The sequence below is a fragment of the Salmo salar genome, chromosome 11 (genome assembly GCF_965601325.2).
Source record: "Salmo salar chromosome 11, fSalSal1, whole genome shotgun sequence".
Classification (NCBI taxonomy): Eukaryota; Metazoa; Chordata; class Actinopteri; order Salmoniformes; family Salmonidae; genus Salmo; species Salmo salar.
In genome coordinates, this window is record NC_138301.1 from 10,847,459 (window position 1) to 10,868,383 (window position 20,925).

At 41.8% G+C, this 20,925-nt stretch overlaps 1 protein-coding gene across 1 annotated transcript; it reads right to left on the bottom strand.

The window, feature by feature from the left end:
- Positions 1 to 295: 295 nt before the first annotated feature.
- Positions 296 to 19,384, bottom strand: LOC106561962 (synaptotagmin-13). The gene is made up of 6 exons (XM_014126455.3): positions 18,764 to 19,384; positions 17,213 to 17,435; positions 14,551 to 14,688; positions 11,028 to 11,329; positions 3,971 to 4,091; positions 296 to 3,788 (listed from the first exon to the last, which is right to left on the bottom strand). The coding sequence occupies exons 1-6, from the start codon at positions 18,935 to 18,937 to the stop codon at positions 3,481 to 3,483; spliced, it is 1,266 nt and encodes a 421-aa protein (XP_013981930.1). The 5' UTR covers positions 18,938 to 19,384; the 3' UTR covers positions 296 to 3,480.
- Between the last annotated feature and the right edge of the window lie 1,541 nt (positions 19,385 to 20,925).

Here is a 20,925-nt window from a genome sequence, read left to right on the forward strand (position 1 = left end):
CTGCACCAGTTAATTTACATAACAATGTAGCTACATCATTAGTTGGAAGTGCTGTTGTTTAGGGCTATAAAGTATATGCGCATTGCACACCATTGCATGCATAATGATTGCACTACTTGCACACAAGCATATATCTTAAGAAATAGGCAGGAATATAATGGCCATGGCATACTAAAACAATCTGGCAAATGATCATTCAAAATCTCATGAAGATGTACATTTTTTTAAGACCTAACTTTCAATATCTACAAACGATGACTTAAGGCCTAAGTACAATAACACACAAAATAAGAAATTTGTTGAAATTATTTAATAGAAAAAAATTGACATTTATTTTAACATGGAAATTGCAACACTTTTATTACAGCATAAAATATAAGCCTGTGATTGTGAGTCGGAGTAGGCTCCGTACTGTGAGTAGGGTTTACGTAGGTGTATTGACTGCGATTAACCCCTTGTTCCACTTTAAGGGTGATATGCTTTACAACAACAAAAAAACTCAGCATACAGTATTACCAGTGTTCTTGTACATTCAACACCTTGCATGTGAAACAGCCATACTTTAGTAGTCAATAAGTTATTTAATAGGTTGATTATATTCTGGTCTGTTACAGGAAATCTTTGTTTTTTGTTAAATGGCTTGGATGAGTGATATTAATATGGAACTTCATCTCAACATGATAATGGTAGTGCTCATTCAGCTATGAAAAGCGAGCTACTGTATACTAGGTTCAGTTACGTCAGGTTCAGTTACGCAAAATGAGCTCTGAGGATAGGAAGTATCAATAAATAGATATATTACATCAATATCTGCCCGGATGTGGTGTTAGGAGCTGATACTGTACATAGTGCTCTCTGGATGCCTGGGTATTTGCACATCCTCAGTACAAGTCGCCTAGAATCCAGGGGCGAAAATCTGATATCAACTTTGGAGGGGACAATTACATTACATTTTCTCAAGAGCAATTCCTGAGGGGGACACCAAAAGTAGTGCTGTAACACATAGCCTACGTTTAATATGGTAAATGTATATTGAGGAACCAAAGAAATAAGGTGTTTGCCGTACTCCTAACTACTGGTACCCAAAACTACACAACTAATCACAACAGCAATACCATTGCCTTTAACAAATCTTAGTTCAGTCACCAGTTTAAGTTGAGAGTGGGGGTATCCATGGCATTTTCCAATTATGTTCCTATTTTACAAGTCAAAAAAATGGAGAACCTTTCATAATGTTGCCAAACAAAGACTCAACAAACTGACCTGAGACTCCCTGTCTCTGCCAGTCTGTCCCTGCATATCTGTCCCCAACTCTGCTGTCTGTGTGCCATCTGTTGCCTGCTCTGCCTAATGACATCATTGTGAAACATTTCCATTAGAATTTCATTTCTTTCTTATGAACATTTTATCAACTAGTCTTTGAGATATTAGGCTACTAGGGTTCTTACTTTGCGTTTTGGTGTACTGAAAAATACTCTGATGTCTGTCATTTTTCTGCCATTTTTCTACCTGGTTGGCTACACACACACAGTACGTAGGTTATTTACAGTAGGAGATGGCCTTCTATCATCTTATCTTCTATCATTCTATATGGGCTTCGATCTAAAAGGTAGCTAGCAAATGTGAAACGGATTGCAGTGACAAGAGTTGACAGCTGTATGAGTTCACCATTTACACAACATATGCTGCAAACTTTTGTAATTTTAATTGTTTGTTTCATATTGGCTGGCTTCTAACAATAGCTGAATTTGCAAAGCTAGCGAGCACCAATTCAGTGGTGTTTGCTATAATCTTTGCTACCCGGGTTAAATAAAGGTGAAATAAAATATATAAATAAAAGTTCCCTTGCGACAATTTAGCTTTTGCAACGAGACCATTAAATATATTTAAAAAAAATGGTAGAAGAGAGTGTAGTTCTGTTCAGTTTATCGCTAACCTTATCACAGGGACTTTGAAGCACTAACTTACATGCATGCTGATCTTGAAATAAATTGACGATAGCAAAGATTCCATCTTTGACGACGCCACATAAATGGAATAGGTACTAGCTAGCTTAATAGTTAATATTTGCGTGCTAGCTCTGCATATTCAGCTAGTGTGTGTGCGCGATTGACTGGATTAACCTCACGTCAGTTACGTGCATTGAGTGCCTTTCAGACAGTAGATACGACCTCTACGTTACCTCGCAAGCTAAGGAACTGGCAGTGGATCAAACCATTGTGAGGCAAAGGGTGGGGGGGTCGCAATCTTTTGAAACTTAAAAACGAGCTATTAAGTGTCTATAATCAGCACAATTGCTTTCATTGCGTATTATTAATATTATTTAAATTACATAGTTATGTTTCAGTGATATATTGGGGGGGACAAATCATATTTTTCCCAGGATGGGGGGGTCGTGTGTCCCCCGTCCCCCCCGGCATTTCCGCCCCTGCTAGAATCAGATTTTGGCATGCCATATTTTGAAGATATTTTTTATTTTCACACATTTTGTGTGTCAGTGTGTACATTTTCAAATTACACAGTATGTTCCTCACTGGCGCAGTCTATAGCAGTTCACTTGACAAAAGCTATGTAAAAGTAAAACCACAATGGAGAAAAATACCTTTTGTACATAACTGAAGCAAAGTGGGTTGAATGGAAACAGGTGTGAAATTGAGTTGATAGTTGTATTGTAACTACTTTAAATATAACATGTATAACAACTCTCGTATTCTCCTAAGATAAAATACAGCTGCACATATTCATAAAAATGACAAATACAGTATATTACTTGATTAAACACTGCATGATTTTTTTTATACATCCTGTGTATAACTTTAGCTGCTGTTTTTAGACCCTGTGTAATAAGATAAACTTTAAATATGTAGTCCACTGTAATTCCATCACTGTTACAGTATATCTATGAATACTAATACTTGTCCTTTCAGTAGTACACAGGGCTTTTGAATCTCCTATCCGTTCAATATTGGCTGGCCTTTAAGTTTCTGCTAGGTGCATTTTCTCGATTGCTTTCCAAGCATGTGAATACATCACTTTACAAATAAAATGACAGCTCTACTGTAGAATAATTCACTGATATTTATCATACCATTACATACCATATACACAATCCCCTATAACACAAAAACACAGGCATTATCATATTTATTCTGTTCAGCTATAAAAACAGATCATGGAGGTGGTTAAGTATAGGTACTGTAGGCAAAGTATTACATTGCATTGATGAGTTTCATTGAATATATAAAATGTGTTCATAATTGGTATTCTTTGGAAATTCTGTGATATTCAGTGACATTTCAGTTTGGTGTATGCTATTGTTGATATGTCATGGGATGCTGTGGGATAATTAATTGCAGGTAATGGGATACTTTCCATATAGGTGGATAAATAGATTTAGGCTCCTAAATCCTGATCCAGGAGGGCAGTTGACTTGCCCCCCCATTTGGGTATTTGGAAGGGCAAAGCGGACAGGTGGTTATCTTAGTCATACAGTGGGTGCCACATGGCGATCTGCTTACGGGGGTTGTCTAGCATCTGCTGCCAGTGTTGGAGGCCAGTATTAGAGGCCTGTAAACCCAGCTGGCAGCAGCCCAGGGACTCCTGCTCAACAGGACCTGCTTGGTTCAACACCTCCAAGTCCAGACTGGATTTAGACAGCAGCTCGCGGGGAACCTCCAGCATCATCATCTCATTCCACACTGGGTTCATCTTGTGCTTGACCCGTCGCGTCTGCTTCTTCTTTTTCAGCTTGGTAGTCTGGTGCTTCAGGGCCAGTTTCACAGACAGGTCTAGGAACAAGGAACGAGGCTTTCACTACAATGAAATCAACCAATAAATATTTTTCTATCTTAGCATACTCTATCGTCAACCTGTGGATGGACTATCCATTCATGGTTGTATGGTTTAATGAGCAGTTGTAGGCGTCATACAGTATGAGCTGCAATGGGTTATATTAATAAACAGGGTGTACCTATGGAGTCCTTCAGCTTGTCTGACTGTAGTCCTCTAGCCTTCATCACCACAACTCCCAGCCGGTTGGCTGCAGGCAGGTAACTTATAGACAGCAGGAGCTCTCCAGCTGACTGGATGTCCTGCCGATTATAGTCAATTACACCAATTCACTGTGATTAGAACAGGTCACATGAAAACGTTTCCTCTGGAAATAATGTCAAAAACACACAGCGGAAAACTTCAACACACAGCAGACTTTAATATACATAGGTTAGAACAAATATCAACAAGCAATGCCTGCCTGTTACCTTGACACCATCATTAACGGACACAAAGGTCTGATTCACTAGTAATCAAATGGACAGGATGAATGGCTGTGTGTCACCTCTGTGCCTCAGGAAGATTAGGATTCATTAGGCACAAATCCTTCTAATCCCTGCAATTATGCTTCTGATGAATCTCATATTGATCTGAAATCGTGCCACTTTGGTAAATGGTCTTCCTACATGTAACAGTATAGCTTCCGTCCCTCTTCTCGCCCCAACCTGGGCTTGAACCAGGGACCCTCTGCGCACATCAACAACTGACACCCCACGAAGCATCGTCACCCATCGCGCCACAAAAGCCGTGGCCCTTGCAGCGCAAGGGGAACAACTAGTTAAGGTCGCAGAGCGAGTGACGTCACCGATTGAAACGCTACTAGCGCGCACCACCGCTAACTAGCTAGCCATTTCCCATCGGTTACATACACATACTGCAATATGTCCCAATATGTCATTTTACCAAGTGGAATATCAGAGACTCTTACAACCAGGAAAGAGTCTGTCGTAAAAGTAATATCATATAAACGTAATACGTAATATGTGTGTAGGAGAGGCTTTACAGTCAACACGCCACCTTTTGTCAAACTGTTATCATGCACACCCAAACTGTGCGGAGGGTTGATTAGTGAAAGTAATTGATATCTAGGGTCTTTGGTCATCCAGTAGTGCACATATGAGGAAGAGGTTCGTATTATGTTGAAACAGGCCACACAAAAAAATAGGGAGCCCACTAATGGACAAAAAGTCAAGGATTATGCATTAGCCAATATGCAGCATAGACGAGGCATTATTGGCTTTTTAGGGGATGCTTGAAAATGACATGTTAACTGCATCATTTTAACAGCACCAAAGAGCAACAGTACAATTTTACAGCTTGAGCATCCCTTTATAGTCTGTGATCCATAGCAAGTAAACCCTTTAAAGTAGCAGCCTGACTCACTCTTTGATTTGTTGTGAGCAATAGATCACATGAGTGGTAAGTAATCGATGCAAAGTGAATGGGGTAGTCTTGTTTTTTGAATAGGGTTCTTCTCTGAGTCATAACTCTGTACATCTACATCCAAATCAACAGTTTCAGGAAAAAGTTTTTCTCTCTTTCAGTGGACGTCTAATAAATCAAATATCTTCTCTCTTCAGTGGAGTATCATAGTGTGTAATCTCCTGAGGAGCTATAGCACAGTCTACTGCTGTGTGTGTCATCCCTGGCTTCTGCCAGCCCCATCTGCCCCTGTGTTCTCTTTATGCAGCTATGACCATTAAATAAAGAGCTGAAAAACTTCTCACTGTGTTCAATTAGAAATCATTTATAGCTATTCTTCCGCAGCGGTGTATCACTTGCGTCACAGCCTACATCATACAAACTCCCGCCTTCCCCTCCCTACATTTCTCAGCCTCCTCCTGTCCTCTCTATCTGCTCTTTATCTTTGGCAAGACTTATTTCTCTCATGTCGTCCTTGTATCTCTCTCCGTCATCTCCCTCTCATGCATCATCCCTGTTCGTGATTCCTGGCAGGACTTCATGCTCACTTGCGCATCCCAGAAGAAAGATAATCCCAAGGGTTTGTGATGACGTAGATTCTGATCTCCTGCCTAGCTTGGAGGCTTACGATGGAGCAGCCAGGAAAGACTGGAGAGCTGTCTGTTTTTTTTTTAAATCCCTATTTGCATTCAGGTGTCCTTGTAGCTGAAGTTTTGAAGAACAGCTTGTGGGTGGACAGAATGAGCTGTTCCGAAAGACAAGAGAAACAAGATCATATTGCGTTTCTTATAAATCCCTTTTTTTAAAAAAAGGTTTCCCAGCCTTGCAAATGGATCAGAGGCTGAATAAACTTGCAGTATACATTTTGTCTCTCTGTATGTACTCAACCCTTTCAGAGATTTCAATCAAAACGTCCAACAACAATCTCCCTTTCAACACTATATACAAATACTCCCTGTGTCACTGAGATTGAGGCGTGAAATGGATTTCCTTTTTTCTATAGCAGCTTGAGTAGCTGTCCTTTTAACTTAAATCCTCTTTAGGTTAACATAAAGCCGGATGGTTATCGCTGTATCTTGGGGAGGCTTGACAGTGCTTGTTACAGGGTAGCCATACAGACAGGCAGACCAAACCTAGCTATTGAGATAAATGAGTTTGGCCATGAGTAAAAATGATTTTGATCACAGTGCCTAGTATTCAGTTTCACCAGATCCACAGAACATTTGTCCAGTTTGAGAGCTGGGATGGCTCAAGTCACTATCAGATCACCGAGGGGTAAGTGCTCTCGAAGGATGCCATGGCAACGCCTACTTTTTGTTTTATAATGAACACCTCTGACACACTTCTGACAGCCCAGAGAAGCACAGGTTAGAGATAGTTAGTGGAAACACACTAAATATCACAGTGAATCAGCCAATACATCTCACCCCAATTCAGAATCCCTCATAATACCACACAATCTTCAAAAGAAGATAAACAGTTACAGTACTCCTCATTACTCAAATTATATCTATGATGGTCTCAAAGAGGAGCACAGTCCTATACAATTCAATTTACAAAAATATAATAATATTAAAAGGGGAACTGCACCCGCTGATTTGGCTCCTTTTATGGCCTTCTGGGAGAGAGGAAAGGAGGAGCTGGGATCCTTTGAGAGGTTCATGGCTCTGTTCAAAGCAGTCTTCGACCATCCTCCCAGAGGGCAGAGAGGGAGGGGAGATAGTTCTCCAACAGGGTGCCCAGACCTCTGCGGAGTATGCCCTCACCTTTCGGACTGTGGCAGCCTCCAGCGGATGGAATGAGCCGGAGCACCGCACTCTTTTCCGGTGAGGATTGCGCAAAGAGGTCCAGACGGAGTTGGCGTGTCGAGATGACAACCTATCCTTGGACGCACTCATCGCGATGGCCATCCGTCTGGATAACCTTCTTCTGGAGCACCTTCTTCTACCTCTCGTCTCGCCCTCCTGCTTTAGCTGTCCTGAGGCAGAGCCTGAACCCATGCAGGTAGGGGCCACACACCTTTCCACCGAAGAGTGGTGTCGCCGGAGACAGCTGGGGCTCAGTCCCTATTGCGGCCAGGAGGGGCACCAGCTTCAGTGGTGTCCGGTGCGTCCCAACCCGGGGTCCACTATGGCAGAGGGGCGGCCCTGTATGCGCACAAACCAATCTCCCCAGCACGCTCCAGCAGGGAAACTACTTCCCCTTCCTGTGCCTCAGCGGCCTTGGTCCCATCTGTCCATAGACTTTGTTACTGAGCTCCCCCCCATCTGATGGTTTCACCACTGTTATGGTTATTGTGGACAGATTTTCCAAATCCTGCCGTTTTATCCCTCTCTCTGGTCTCCTTACCGCTCTCCAGGTGGCAGAGGCACTGTTCCAGCAGGTCTTCCGGCACTATGGGTTTCTGGAGGACATCGTCTCTGACCGTGGCCCCCAATTCATATCGCGGGTATGGAGAGCCTTCATGGAGAAGCTGGAGGCCATGGCCAGCCTCACATTCGGATACCGGCCTCAGTCCAACGGGCAGGTGGAGAGTACAAACCAGGAGCTGGGGAGATTCTTAAGGAGTCACTGCCAGGACCGACAGGGGGAGTGGGCCCGGTTCCTTCCCTGGGCAGAGTACTCCCAGAACTCAGTCTGTCACTCCTCCACCGGGCTGACTCCCTTCCAGTGTGTCCTGGGTTATCAGCACGCCCTGCCTCCGTGGACTCCGAGCCAGACCAAGGCCCCTGCAGTGGTCGAGTGGTTCCAGTGTGCCATCCACTGTCAGAAGGATTAGGCAGACCGCCATCCTGGTGATCGCGTCTGGCTGTTCGCCAGGAACCTCCTACTCCACCTGCCCTGTAGGAAGTTGAGCCCCCGGTTTGTGGGTCCCTTCAAGGTTCTCCGGAGGATCAATGAGGCAACTTACCCCACCAACTACCGGATCTCACCCTCTTTTCACGTTTCCCTCCTCAGGCCGGTGGCTCCTGGTCCCCTGGCTGATGCCGTCCCCCTCGACACCCCTCCATCTATGGGACCCCTGTCTATGATGGCGGCGGAGGGGTACTGTCATGCCTACTCCCAATCACCCTTTCCAGTGATTGACATCACCAGTCTACTAACCACAGACCCTGGCAACCATTATTACGCACACCTGCTCCCCATCATTACGCACACCTGCTCTCCATCATTATGCACACCTGGACTTCATCATCACCTTGATTACCTTCCCTTTATTTAGCCCTCGGTAGCCTCAGTCATCAGGCAGTATTGGTTTGATTTGATTCACGTTCTGTACACTTCTCCTGTTTTATTTATCTGCATTTATCATTATTAAACTCACTTTCTGCACCTGCTTCCTGACTCGCGGCGTATTCATGACACTCCTCAAGAAATGCCTGCGGCTATGACAGAAAACAAACTTGAGTTGGCTTGGGGGTGTGGTTTGATGTGGGTGTTTCTTACGTGTGTCCTTGCCACCACCAAGACAGAACCATCTGTCAGAACCTTGCCCTCAGCTGTTTCCTCCCACTCAATCGCAAGAAACCTCCTGGAGGTTGAGTTTAATAACTACAGATGCATGATGAGATGCCAGAGAAAACTTTGAATAGGTCAGTAGCCTACAGAGTAATAATGAGAAGAATGCAATTGCTGAATGTATGTATACATTTTAAACTAAGTGTTTTGATAACGTTTAAATGTAGTAGCAGGTCCATGTAGAATAAACAACCCTTTACATAATACCGTAGAAGCAGTGTTCTGCTAACATAACAATGAGTACCTTTCATCTTTCATTGTCATTCCCAGTCGATACAGATACTGTGCCTATCAGCATTTTGTCAAGTGGTAGTGGGGCTACCTTGGCAAACATGTCAGAGTGGTCATACCTTCCTGTGTGGGGTCCCGTATACAACAGCAGTTTCCTGATCAGATGCAGAATACACAGGGTTTCTCCCTCCCCATATTGACTGATACCATTCAATAATTTAAAAAAAAGACAATACAAGTAAAAGTTGTTTCTAGTAAAATGTTTATGCAGAGTGCAAGATCTCTCTCCATTCGGAGACATCCGTATCAAGCCCATCTATCAGTCTGGACTTCATCCCATCATCTTGCAAGTCTTCATGTGCTGGCTCCATTCATGTTTCTGTGAACACATATGCACATAGTCACTGTTCTATTACCAATGGCAGTTAGGATAGGTAATATCTGACACACATACCGGTGTTATGTTGAAGTTTGAACAAGTCAGACTAGACATATCTAATTCTGTTCTTCCTATCCACAACCGTTGGTGAGCAGGCAAGAGGTGAGGCTGAAGGTGAGGTCTTTGCCAGAGCCCCTTTGATGAGCATAGCAGCGTAGATCACCTCCTGGCACCTCATCAAAGATACTGGCCGGTCACACACACATACAGAGCACTGATTATGATTAGCCTGGTGGAACCAACCTGAGCGCTGCGTTCATCTTTCTATTTTACTTCAGATCAAGCTTGTTCCACCAAGCTAGGTTATGCCCTGGACATTATATGCATCTAAAAAGTAGAAAATAAGCAACAAGTATTGTCAGTTTACATCAATTATGTTTCACAATTGGGTTATCAGAATGTATCAAAGTAACAAAGTGGGTTACCTTCTGTATTTGTACAAATAATGAGCCTGTGAAAGCTGTTGCCGCAGACAGGTGAAGGTTGCTGGCCGGATACTTGCCATAGGAATCCTCACAGCAAGGGCAAGTCTGCATGATGCAGATGAGGGCCCTCTTGCTGGTCTCTATATGCTGCATGTTTGGCTGCAAACTAGACATCTCTCGAACAACAATATTTATTTGTGCCCTACCTAGACACTAACTTAGAGTGGCATGGCAATATGATTACATCGCTAAAGTAACCAAATAATTAGTATGATACAACTTTGCCATAGTATGATGTTGTCAAATTTACTTTAGAGAGATGGCAATGTTGCCATTACTGTTACTAGCAAAGTTTGTAAAAAATAGCTAGCACTGCTAATGTTAGCTAACTAAAATACGGTGGTCCCCTCAATCTTAGTTAGCTGGCTAATTTTATACAGCATCTAAAGTTAATCTGGAATCATCACAGTCATGACAAAAGGTTTTCCTACTAATTATTTTCCTTCTTTTGAAATGTTATCGTGTCTCCATGCCAAATCTGAGTTGTATTTAGGTAGGCTAATGCTAGCCAGCTAGCTAGCTAGCTAACATCAGCTATGTTAGCGATGATAGTGATAATGATTATCAATATACATAACCAGATACATAACCAGCAGTCTATGGTCTAGCTACCGGTATACTCACCACCACTGGGGACCAACAAACACTAACCACCTTCGGCAGGGCATGCAAACCATAGTTGTTGGCTATGCTTCTTGCTGGAAGCATGCATTGCATGGTCAATCCATATAGATATTTTCAGTCTCAAACGGCCGTGATCCTTTGAACATGTTGGCTGGGGGCGATGAAACAACTGAGCCCCATTTAAAGAAGGGAAGCGAAGTGGGAGGAGTGGCGATTTGCATGTGGAGCTTGGCAAAACGGGGAATGATTTGTTGACATAATTATAATTCAAACCCAACCTTCAACCTTCAGTTCCAAACTGACTTCATGACCAAAATGACCCTATTTAGACTTTGTAGTCAATTTTGACAATATAATAAATGTTCTGCCAATAGGCCATTTTCAAAAGGATTAGTTCATTTTTAGGAGCAGTTGCTCTTTAACTTTGTGGCCAATGCTGTCTACTATATATCAATGGTAAGAACAAGGTAGCCTACCTGTTTTGGTGGTTGAAGTTCTACCCAGCAGTCTGCGTTGGACATCATGCCCACATCAACTAGCTTGAACCTCATGACGCCCAGGTTGGTGTTCTGGGAGAAGTGGTCACAACTGTGCAGGGAGAGAGCCACTTCGCCCTCCACCTCATACCCCCCTGGCAGGGAGAACACCAAGCCTTCTTCCCAGCGGGTGTGGCTGGTCAGGCGTCGCGACAAAGTCTGGGCCTCCCTCTGTCCTGCTGCTAAGGTCAGGACTCCGGCCACATAGCCCTCACAGCCCGACCCCACACTCAAATGCTCCGCTACAGAGGAAGACAGAGAGGGAAGGGAGGAAACAGAGAGAGGAGGAGCGAACCCTGAGAATAGCAGTCTACTGATGTAGTTTTAATTACATTTTTACATTTTACATTTTAGTAATTTAGCAGATGCAGATGCTAAATTACTAAAATCCAGAGCAATTTACAGTTAGTGCATTCATCTTAAGATAGCTAGATGGGATAACCACATATGACAGTAAGTACATTTTTCCTCAATAAAGTGGCTATTAGCAAAGTCAGAGCTAGTAAGGGGGGAGTAAAGTGTGAGTGTTTGTTCACAAAAGGCATTCTTTAAGGGGGGGCAGGGTGATAAGGGGGTGCGGGGGGGGGGGGGTGCTGTGGGATTGGGTGCTGGGGGGTGGGTGCTCTTGGAAGAGGATCGGGTTTAAAATGTTTTTCGGAAGATGGACAAGAACTCTGCTGTCCTAGCTTCAGGGGGAAGCTGGTTCCACCATTGGGGTGCCAGGACAGAGAAGACCTGGGCTGAGGGACATTTACATTACATTTACATTACATTTACATTACATTTAAGTCATTTAGCAGAGACCTGAAGGTAGAGAGGGGCAGTTCCTCTTGTTGAAATAAGCATATATGACAAAGGTCTGCCAAATATCTTATTATGTAGAATGCACTTAGAACTGTATAGGCTGTGTATTAATAATATTTTATTTTATAATTGTATTTATAAGGACAGTATGCGTATGTCTAGTAGATGTGTTTATGATAAACAATGCAGAAGCACTTTGCAGACCCGGCAAAGGTCTCTCCCAACAGTTCCTCTAACAGCAAAGCAGATGGTACGCCTTGAATAAAAATAGTAATTAGTGAAGCTAAGGGCTTGGATATAATGAGATATAATTGAGCACACGGCAGGTGATAAACAAACCAAAGAGGCAGGACTCGCAGATAGCTGGCCTGCAGAGAACCTGTGCCCTCCGTTAGTATATCTCAACAGGCGTATGATGCTGGTATGAACTGTGTGACAGCTTGCACCCCGACCCTGACCCCACAGCCAACTAACACCCACCCATCCGCCCGCAAGGCAAAGTAGATGCATTGCTGATCTTTTCATTGGGCGACGCTTCAGCATCTACAGTCGCTAAGCGTCCACATACGGGGACCAGCCAACAGAGTGCCAACGCAAAGGCGTCCAAGCTACTCAACCCCTTATCAAATCACCCACAGTCTTATGAAGGGGGGAGGCCGGTGGATTGCTTTGTCTCACCACAAATTAAATCAATTATTTTGTAGATGGAGGACATAAAAGAAGCAAGAATATTGAAATAGATTAAGCCAGTGTGACAGTGTTGGTGCGTCATCACTTTGCCACTCTAATGGCTTTGGAATATTGCTCCACAAGACACGATGCACTGAGGGGATTGGGTTGTGAGGTCTCCGTTTACAATTTCAATCTATTTGTCACTCTTGATTGACTGTTGCCTCACATTTATTTATTCTATTGCAGACAACTGCCTCTTAGTTTTTTCCTTTATCCTTGTTTTCATTTGCAGAAGACATCTGCTTGTTTACCTCTTTTGATAATGTTAATAAATGAGGTTTAACGGAAAGAAATGCACTGTCATGGAAGTACTTAAATACAGTTGAAGTCGGAAGTTTACATACACCTTAGCCAAATACATTTCAAATCAGTTTTTCACAATTCCTGACAATTAATCATAGTAAAAATTCCCTGTCTTAGGTCAGTTAGGATCACCGCTTTATTTTAAGAATGTGAAATGTCAGAATAATAGTAGAGAGAATTATTTATTTCAGATGTTATTTCTTTCATCACATTCCCAGTGGGTCAGAAGTTTACATACACACAATTAGTATTTGGTAACATTGCCTTTAAATTGTTTAACTTAGGTCAAACGTTTCAGGTAGCCTTCCCCAAGCTTACCACAATAAGTTAGGTGAATTTTGGCCCATTCCTCCTGACAGAGCTGGTGTAAATGAGTCAGGTTTGTTGGCCTCCTTGCTCGCACACGCTTTTTCAGTTCTGCCCACAAATATGCTATGGGATTGAGGTCAGGGCTTTGTGATTGTCACTCCAATATCTTGACTTTGTTGTCCTTAAGCCATTTTGCCACAACTTTGCAAGTATGCTTGGGGTCATTGTCCATTTGGAAGACCCATTTGCGACCAAGTTTTAACTTCCTGACTGACGTCTTGAGATGTTGCTTCAATATATCCACATAATTGTGCACCAGTCCCTCCTGCAGCAAAGCACACCCACAACATGATGCTGCCACCCCCGTGCTTCACGGTTGGGATGGTGTTCTTTGGCTTACAAGCCTCCCCCTTTTTCCTCCAAACATAACGATGGTCATTATAGCCAAACAGTTCTCTTTTTGTTTCATCAGACCAGAGGACATTTCTCCAAAAAGTAAGATCTTTGTCCCTATGTGCAGTTGCAAACCGTAGTCTGCCTTTTTTATGGCGGTTTTGGAGCAGTGGCTTCTTCCTTGCTGAGCGGCCTTTCAGGTTATGTCGATATAGGATTGGTTTTACTTTGGATATAGATACTTTTGTACCTGTTTCCTCCAGCATCTTCACAAGGGCCTTTGCTGTTGTTCTGGGATTGATTTGCACTTTCCGCACCAAAGTATTTTCATCTCTAGGAGACAGAACGTGGCTCCTTCCTGTGACGGCTGCGTGGTCCCATGGTGTTTATACTTGTGTACTATTGTTTGTACAGATGAATGTGGTACCTTCAGGCGTTTGGAAATTGCTCCCATGAATGAACCAGACTTGTGGAGGTCTACAATTATTTTCTGAGGTTTTGGCTGATTCTTTTGATTTTCCCATAATGTCAAGCAAAGAGGCACTGAGTTTGAAGGTAGGCCTTGAAGGTAGGCACAGTCAACTTAGTGTATGTAAACTTCTGACCAACTGGAATTGTGATACAGTGAATTATAAGTGAAATAATCTGTCTATAAACAATTGTTGGAAAAATGTCTTGTGTCATGCACAAAGATGTCCTAACCGACTTGCCAAAACTTTAGTTTGTTATTAACAAGAAATGTGTGGAGTGGTTGAAAAACAGGTTTTAATGACTCCAACCTAAGTGTATGTAAACTTCCGACTTCAACTGTATGTTTAATAGGTAAACTAGTGTCAACATCATGTTTAGTGATACCTCACCCTTCATAATTTCCATGAAGTGGACATACTGGCAGATCATACTGTTGAGATTGTTGCCTTACCTTCTATCACTGTGATGTGTAGCTCTTTCTGCTCGGAATAATAGGTGAGAGAGAAATGCAGCTTCGGGTGGAGGATGGAGCTGCTTCTTGTCATCCCATTGGTTAGATCCCTTGCCCAGGGGGTTTCGTCCTTTGAGTCTGGGAAAGGAGACAGTGTTAAGGCTGGTCAATTCCTTGGTAACGGAATTGTGCTGAGACTCAGATTTTTCACTTAAAATGTATGCCAAACAAAAGCCATTGATTTCAAAGTTCAACAAACCATACAACTCCATGCACAAGTACTACTTTTAACAATTTACACTGAACATTTTACAAAAACGCATTTACTGGAAGAAATATGCAGAAGCAAAGTTTAGTAACAGAATTTTGGTCAAATTTCCCTCAGTTGTTTTATGTGTCCACGTTTTCCAAAACCTCTGTTAAATATGTGCTCCGAATGAAGACTTAACAATGTCTGCAGAAAGAATGGGGTGTCAGCTATGACATGACACATTGACTTTGAAAAAAAATATTTATTTTGGTTATTGAACTACAGTAAGTAAACTGGATTTATACCCGGTAATTGAATTGAGTTAACGGAATTTATTCATGGGTCCGTGATCTGTACTACACAGAAATTCATAATTATGGATATGAATGTCATTCTCTTCATGGTGATGTTTTTTAAATAGGTACACAAAGGTATAAATATGCAATATCCTCCTTTGCATATTTGGGTATTATTCTACACAATGGATATTATTTTAATGAGCTCTGCCCCCAAACAAGACCAAATTTGTTTGGTCCTGACCAGACCAAATCTGAACCAAATCATAGACGTCTATGTTCCACAAGTTTGGACATTGAAGTGCAGCACAGTAGAGTAGAGTTCAGTACAGTACAATACAGTACAGTACAGTACAGTACAATACAGTATAGTTCAGTACAGTACAGTACAGTATAGTTCAATACAGTACAGTACAGTACAGTACAGTAGAGTGCAGTAGACTTCAGTACAGTACAATACAGTACATTATAGTGTGCTCTACTATGTACTGTACTGAACTCTACCCCAGTACTGTACTGAACTATACTCTACTTTTCCTTGCTGTACTGTACTCTACTGTAATGTACTGTACTTTCGAAACTTGTGAACCCAACTGTGTTTTGTGACTACTATGATTTCCCACTGTAGCCAATTCAATTGCAGAAATTCCATTACCGATGTTTCGGAAATTACATTATTGATTTGGTAACAAAATTTCAAGTTTTAATCGCTTAATAATTCAGAAACAAAACTGGTATCAGTAAAAACACTATAACTAATTGATAGGTCTACCTTTACTTGTTACCTTTACTTGTAATTCAATAAAAAAATATCTTAAAGATGTATGGGTTTTTGGTAACGGAATTTCAAGGCACAAGGCAATTCTTCTTAAACTTACAGATAGCAGAAACATTTAGCAAAACTAAATATAAGTGTTGATTTTAGTCGGCAGGGATCTTTACTTCAACATTATTGTGTTTTGATTGATTTCTACTTCCTTTTCAGACTTTTTCTGTTAGATGTTTTCTAAGACCCCTTTGACCAGAAATCAAAGGCTTTGCTTATTCCAAATTGTGAATATACATTTTCATTTCTCTAAAATATAGACTCTTAGCTTTCATTTGACACCCAATTTGATATGCTCCTATGAACTTAACAGGTTGGTGCTCATGGGTCCTTTTATATGGAAATTACCGGCTATTTTTCTTCCTGGGGACATGGAATGGTAAATGTGTGCATCAACTGAACCATGAAAATTAGTGCATCTTACATTTATTTTAATTTTTTTAGAAACAATTATTTGAGAAACTATGTATAGCCAAACTGGCTATTACTGTAAGGCAACTGCATTCAGGTGTAAGAAAGCACCAAGAATAGCAGTAGGAAGCTCTTAGCCTTCTGGGACCAGTCCTATCCATCATGCATTAGGTTCCATTGACTGGACACATCAATAACACTAAGTGGATGAGTGTAGGGACTAGGGAGGGAAGAAGGGAAAGTTGGGCAAAGCCTTTGATCACAATGCTCTGGCAGGAGGAGAGGTGAGTTTATTTGTATTTATTTATTTTTATTGAACCTTTATTTAACTAGGCAAGTCAGTTAAGAACAAATTCTTATTTACAGTGACGGCCTACCCCGACCAAACCCTAACCCGGACGACGCTGGGCCAACTGTGTGCCGCCCTATGGGGCTCCCAATCCCGGCGGGTTGAGATACAGCCTGGAATCTAACCAGCGTCTGTAGTGACGTCTCTAGCACTGAGATGCAGTGCCTTAGACTGCTGAACCACTTGGGAGCGCAATAGAGTTAAGTAACTCAAACACAATTATCTACACTGAGTGAGTGGTAACTCTAATACAATAGTAGGAAGTGATTGACTACAGTAATCAACAACAAAATTTGTTTCTGCCAAGAAACTGCCAAGATTTTTTCCGGATTTACAGAGAAAAAGTGGTTTCAATCTAGGTTCAAAAATTCACATGTAAAATTTCACCTGAAAAATGTTGAATCTAAATAACTGAAGAGTATAACACATTGTATAACATGATGAAGGCATAAAAGCTATGAAAAGAATAGGAAATGAAAAAGGGATTTATCTTGTTTAATTCAGGGAGTATGTTTTTGGTTGGGGTTTACCTTGTCTGAGGATCGTGAACGTGTCAGAGCTGTCAGTTGCTTGGTTACCAGCATCAGGCTCAGTCGAGGGTCCCTCGGAAGAGGGCTCGCCCCCCTTCTCTGAGGCATGATCAGGGTATCTGATGACCTCAGATGAGGTCACAGATGGTTTGGGCTTGTATATTTTAGGAAATTTCAACAATGTCCTTGGTTGGATGGGCTCTGTGGATTTTACCACACTGAACTAGAGGAGGAAGAGATGGTTAAAGACAGGCTAATAATACTGTACTATGATACAAGGTGTGGTGAGAAACCACAGCTAGTTTGTAGACTGCTTTCATGAAGATTTAGTGTTGGTCGTGCAGTTCAAAGACAGCAAGCCTGCCGTATGCAACCAATCCCAGAGGGGTTCATTATGGCCATAGCAGTCCATTATCACTGCAGTCTGGCAATTCACAGGAAAACATGGAACACCAATTTACAGTGAATGCAACTCTCTGACAGTCAGCTAAATGTGGGCCACTCAGATGGGAGAGTTATGGTTATGCTGCTAAGAATTTCCATCCATTCTCCTGGGCATGCATCATTACTCTCCCAAATCAAACTCTAAATGATAACATTGACTGGTAACTGGAAGCTATTATATTAAAGTATACAACTTTATTTATGCTTGTGGAATAAATTGCACATTGTTAAGTTACATTCCATAATGGGATATAAACAATTCAGAGGAGGACTAAAGAATAAGGTTGTTATCTCTCCAACCAGCAAGTGTTCTTTCACCTCCTTAGCAGCACATTTGAAGTACTGCAAAAAAGCAAGCTGACTGGAATGTGGTGTCCCCTGGTGCATGCATCATGTGTGAGGGCTTGTGTAAGCTGAGGAAAGGAAGGCTGTGTGCATAGACTAGACAGTAACATAGTAAATGTACATCTGGGACGATCAAATGAGTATGATATGTTACGTTTGGTATGGTTACATAAGACAAAGGTTAGGAGTTAGGTTAAAGGGTTAACACAAACGTCTAGTAACCCAAATGTTGCGTGTTTGAATCTCATCACGGACAACTTCTGCATTTCCTGTGTTACAATCTTAATATCAGTTAAGGGAGATATCAAAGGCTGTCATAAGCAGATATTTGGAATTGTCTTAGCCCAGCAACTTCTCTGTTCAAAAATCAAAAGAGTAGTTGTTGTGTCAGTGTATTAAACAACTGTAGTTAGCTATATTATTTACCAAGATAAACTGTAGTTACTCAAAGTAAGTTAGTTACTACTCAGAGTAGTTACCACTCAGTGAAACTGTAGTTGCTCAAATCAAACATACAGGACAAAGCTTTTTGCACTGCAATTATAGATCACGTATGAGATTAAAAAAAACAGCTCTACACGTGATATGACATTTAGTCAATGTTATCACTCAATAACCATGGCATTCACTCCAGTCCCACGCCACATAAACCTAGTGACACAGGTTCACCAAGTCCCCTGCGGTGCTGGTAGTTACCCTCCCAGGAAAGTAAGCTCTCTAAGATCTGAGTCTATGTGCAAGTACTGTAGTAGGGCAGCTCACCTGCTCTGAGGAGTGCAGAACACTGGGTTTAGCCTTCTCTGGGTCTGCATCTTCACCACTTTCCGGCTTGCCTTTCTTACAGGACCTGCAGATCAGTGAGAGCCCACAGAGAGTGAGGATGCCCGACGCAGTGCCCAGCGTAGCACCAAGGACAGCAGCTGTGGTGAAAACCATATTGGTCAACAAGGGCAACACAGGAAAAAATAAAAAGGAACAAGAAAGGAAGCTAAAAATGTCCAAGTTACTCTTCAGGCAGCATTACAAATAAAGATGCTGATTGGTTAGTCTGCAGAAAATGTCCCACAAAAATAGGATGCTTTTTCAGGAGACAGGCTTCACTTCATTCGGGTACCAGCAGTTGGATGCAAGCACTTTCAATATGCAGTTCCCTCATCCAGAGACAGAGGGAGAATGCTCCTGTCTGCAGAAGCGAATAGCTCGAGAGAGAGAGGCAGTCCGCATTGTCTACTTGCATATATTCAATGAGAGGAGGGATGGGTTAAGGACAAAGGGAGAGAAAGGAGTGGGAGGGTACAGGCTGGTTGTCTGGTTAGCTGGTTAGCTGGTTAGCTGGTTAGCTGGTTAGGACAGAATATGTCTGTTTCATGTATTAAGTCTGTTTCATTTATACTTACCTTCCCTGTCTCTCTTTTGTTCTTTATCTCTAAGTTGCTCTCTCTTCCTTCCTTCTCTTCCCCACTACCACTTTCCTGTTGCACTCAGTCACACCCATGTCTGACATCTGAATGACGTCAGAGGTAAAAATCCTGCTCCCCAGAATAACCTTTCTTTTTTTTTACACACCAACAGAAAGTAAAAAAATAAAATAGGCTGATCTCATTCCCCTTCTCTCAATGCACTATCCCCATTATGCTGTTCAGCCAGGAGAATGTGCACCACCACAATATTGCTGTTTATTCCTCATGGTTAGGCAAATGATATCTCTCTGAATTGAACATCTCTCTGAATCTGAAATAGCTAGAGTATGAAGACATTTCATTTAGCCACATGAACAGTAAAAAAATATATTCTCGCTCATCAAATTCTATATTTGGTCCCCCAACCCTGCCTTAATATGCAGTTTCCATGGAAACAACATAACCCACAGTACAAACAGACCCTCAAAACCTGTGAACATCTTGGGGCCAAGCACTGTTCTTAGCACTGCTGTAACCAAAAGTACAGCACTTGAACATGACAAATAAAAAAGCTCAAAGGCTAATTTACTAACAACAGTAGCTGACTGCAAGTAGTTTCACTTTGCAAGCTCTTCTGGAAACATTCTGTATACTGAAAGCCATCACAATGGCTGTCTGGATAACTTAATAACACTTCAGTCTTCTTTTACATTCCATCCCCATGTCTAGATGAATCACATCTTGAAATTTCCCCCAGGGCAGTGGCCATCTCTCCAAACTGTGTGATGAGGTATGACGTATGCTGCCTCAGTTTGGTTTTCCTGGCCGCTTTCATTCAGAAGGCAATACTGGTTCATAATTCTCATTTTTTAACACAGCTCATCTATACAATTGAAACAAAAAGATAGCATTCTATAGGTTTACATGTATCCAGCAATCTACATCCAGTGTTAAACCCACAGGAGGCCTTTTGCCTTTTGGTAGGCCGTCATTGTAAATAAGAATTTGTTTTTAACTGACTTGCCTAGTTAAATAAAGGTTAAATAAATACAGTATTATTATTTCAGACAGTGAGGGAAGTCCCTTTTAAGACAATACTCATTCATGGATGCGAATTGAACATGCAAGAGTACAATATGTGAATTGAAGGATAACCCAATGTAGAATATAGGCCTAATCTTTGATGCCATCTTGAGGATGGCCTAAAATGTAAGCATTTTAAAGGGGCCATATGCAGTTGCTACACTCATTTTTGGACGTATAGCTTAATGATATGTACCCATTGATTCTTGAAGAATACAATTTATAAATGCCTCATGAGCTTAGTTCAACTGTAGTATCCCATCAGAACCCAAAATATAAGATTGTTTTACTCCAATGTTTGTAAATAAACAAAGTAAATGTAAACAGACACTATCTAGCCTCAAAACATCTTAAAAATGGTCAGACTCCAGCCACCCAAGTCATAGACTGTTCTTTCTGCTAACGCATTGCAAGTCTAGGTCCAAGAGGCTTCTAAACAGC

Excerpts from the sequence above, each read along its gene's own strand:
- LOC106561962 (XM_014126455.3), bottom strand. The coding sequence starts at position 18,937 with ATGGTTTTCACCACAGCTGCTGTCCTTGGTGCTACGCTGGGCACTGCG. Across the intron at positions 17,436-18,763 it reads TTCTGCACTCCTCAGAGCAG|TTCAGTGTGGTAAAATCCAC; the intron begins GTGAGCTGCCCT and ends TTCCTCCTCTAG. Across the intron at positions 14,689-17,212 it reads GTTCACGATCCTCAGACAAG|ACTCAAAGGACGAAACCCCC; the intron begins GTAAACCCCAAC and ends CTCCTTTCCCAG.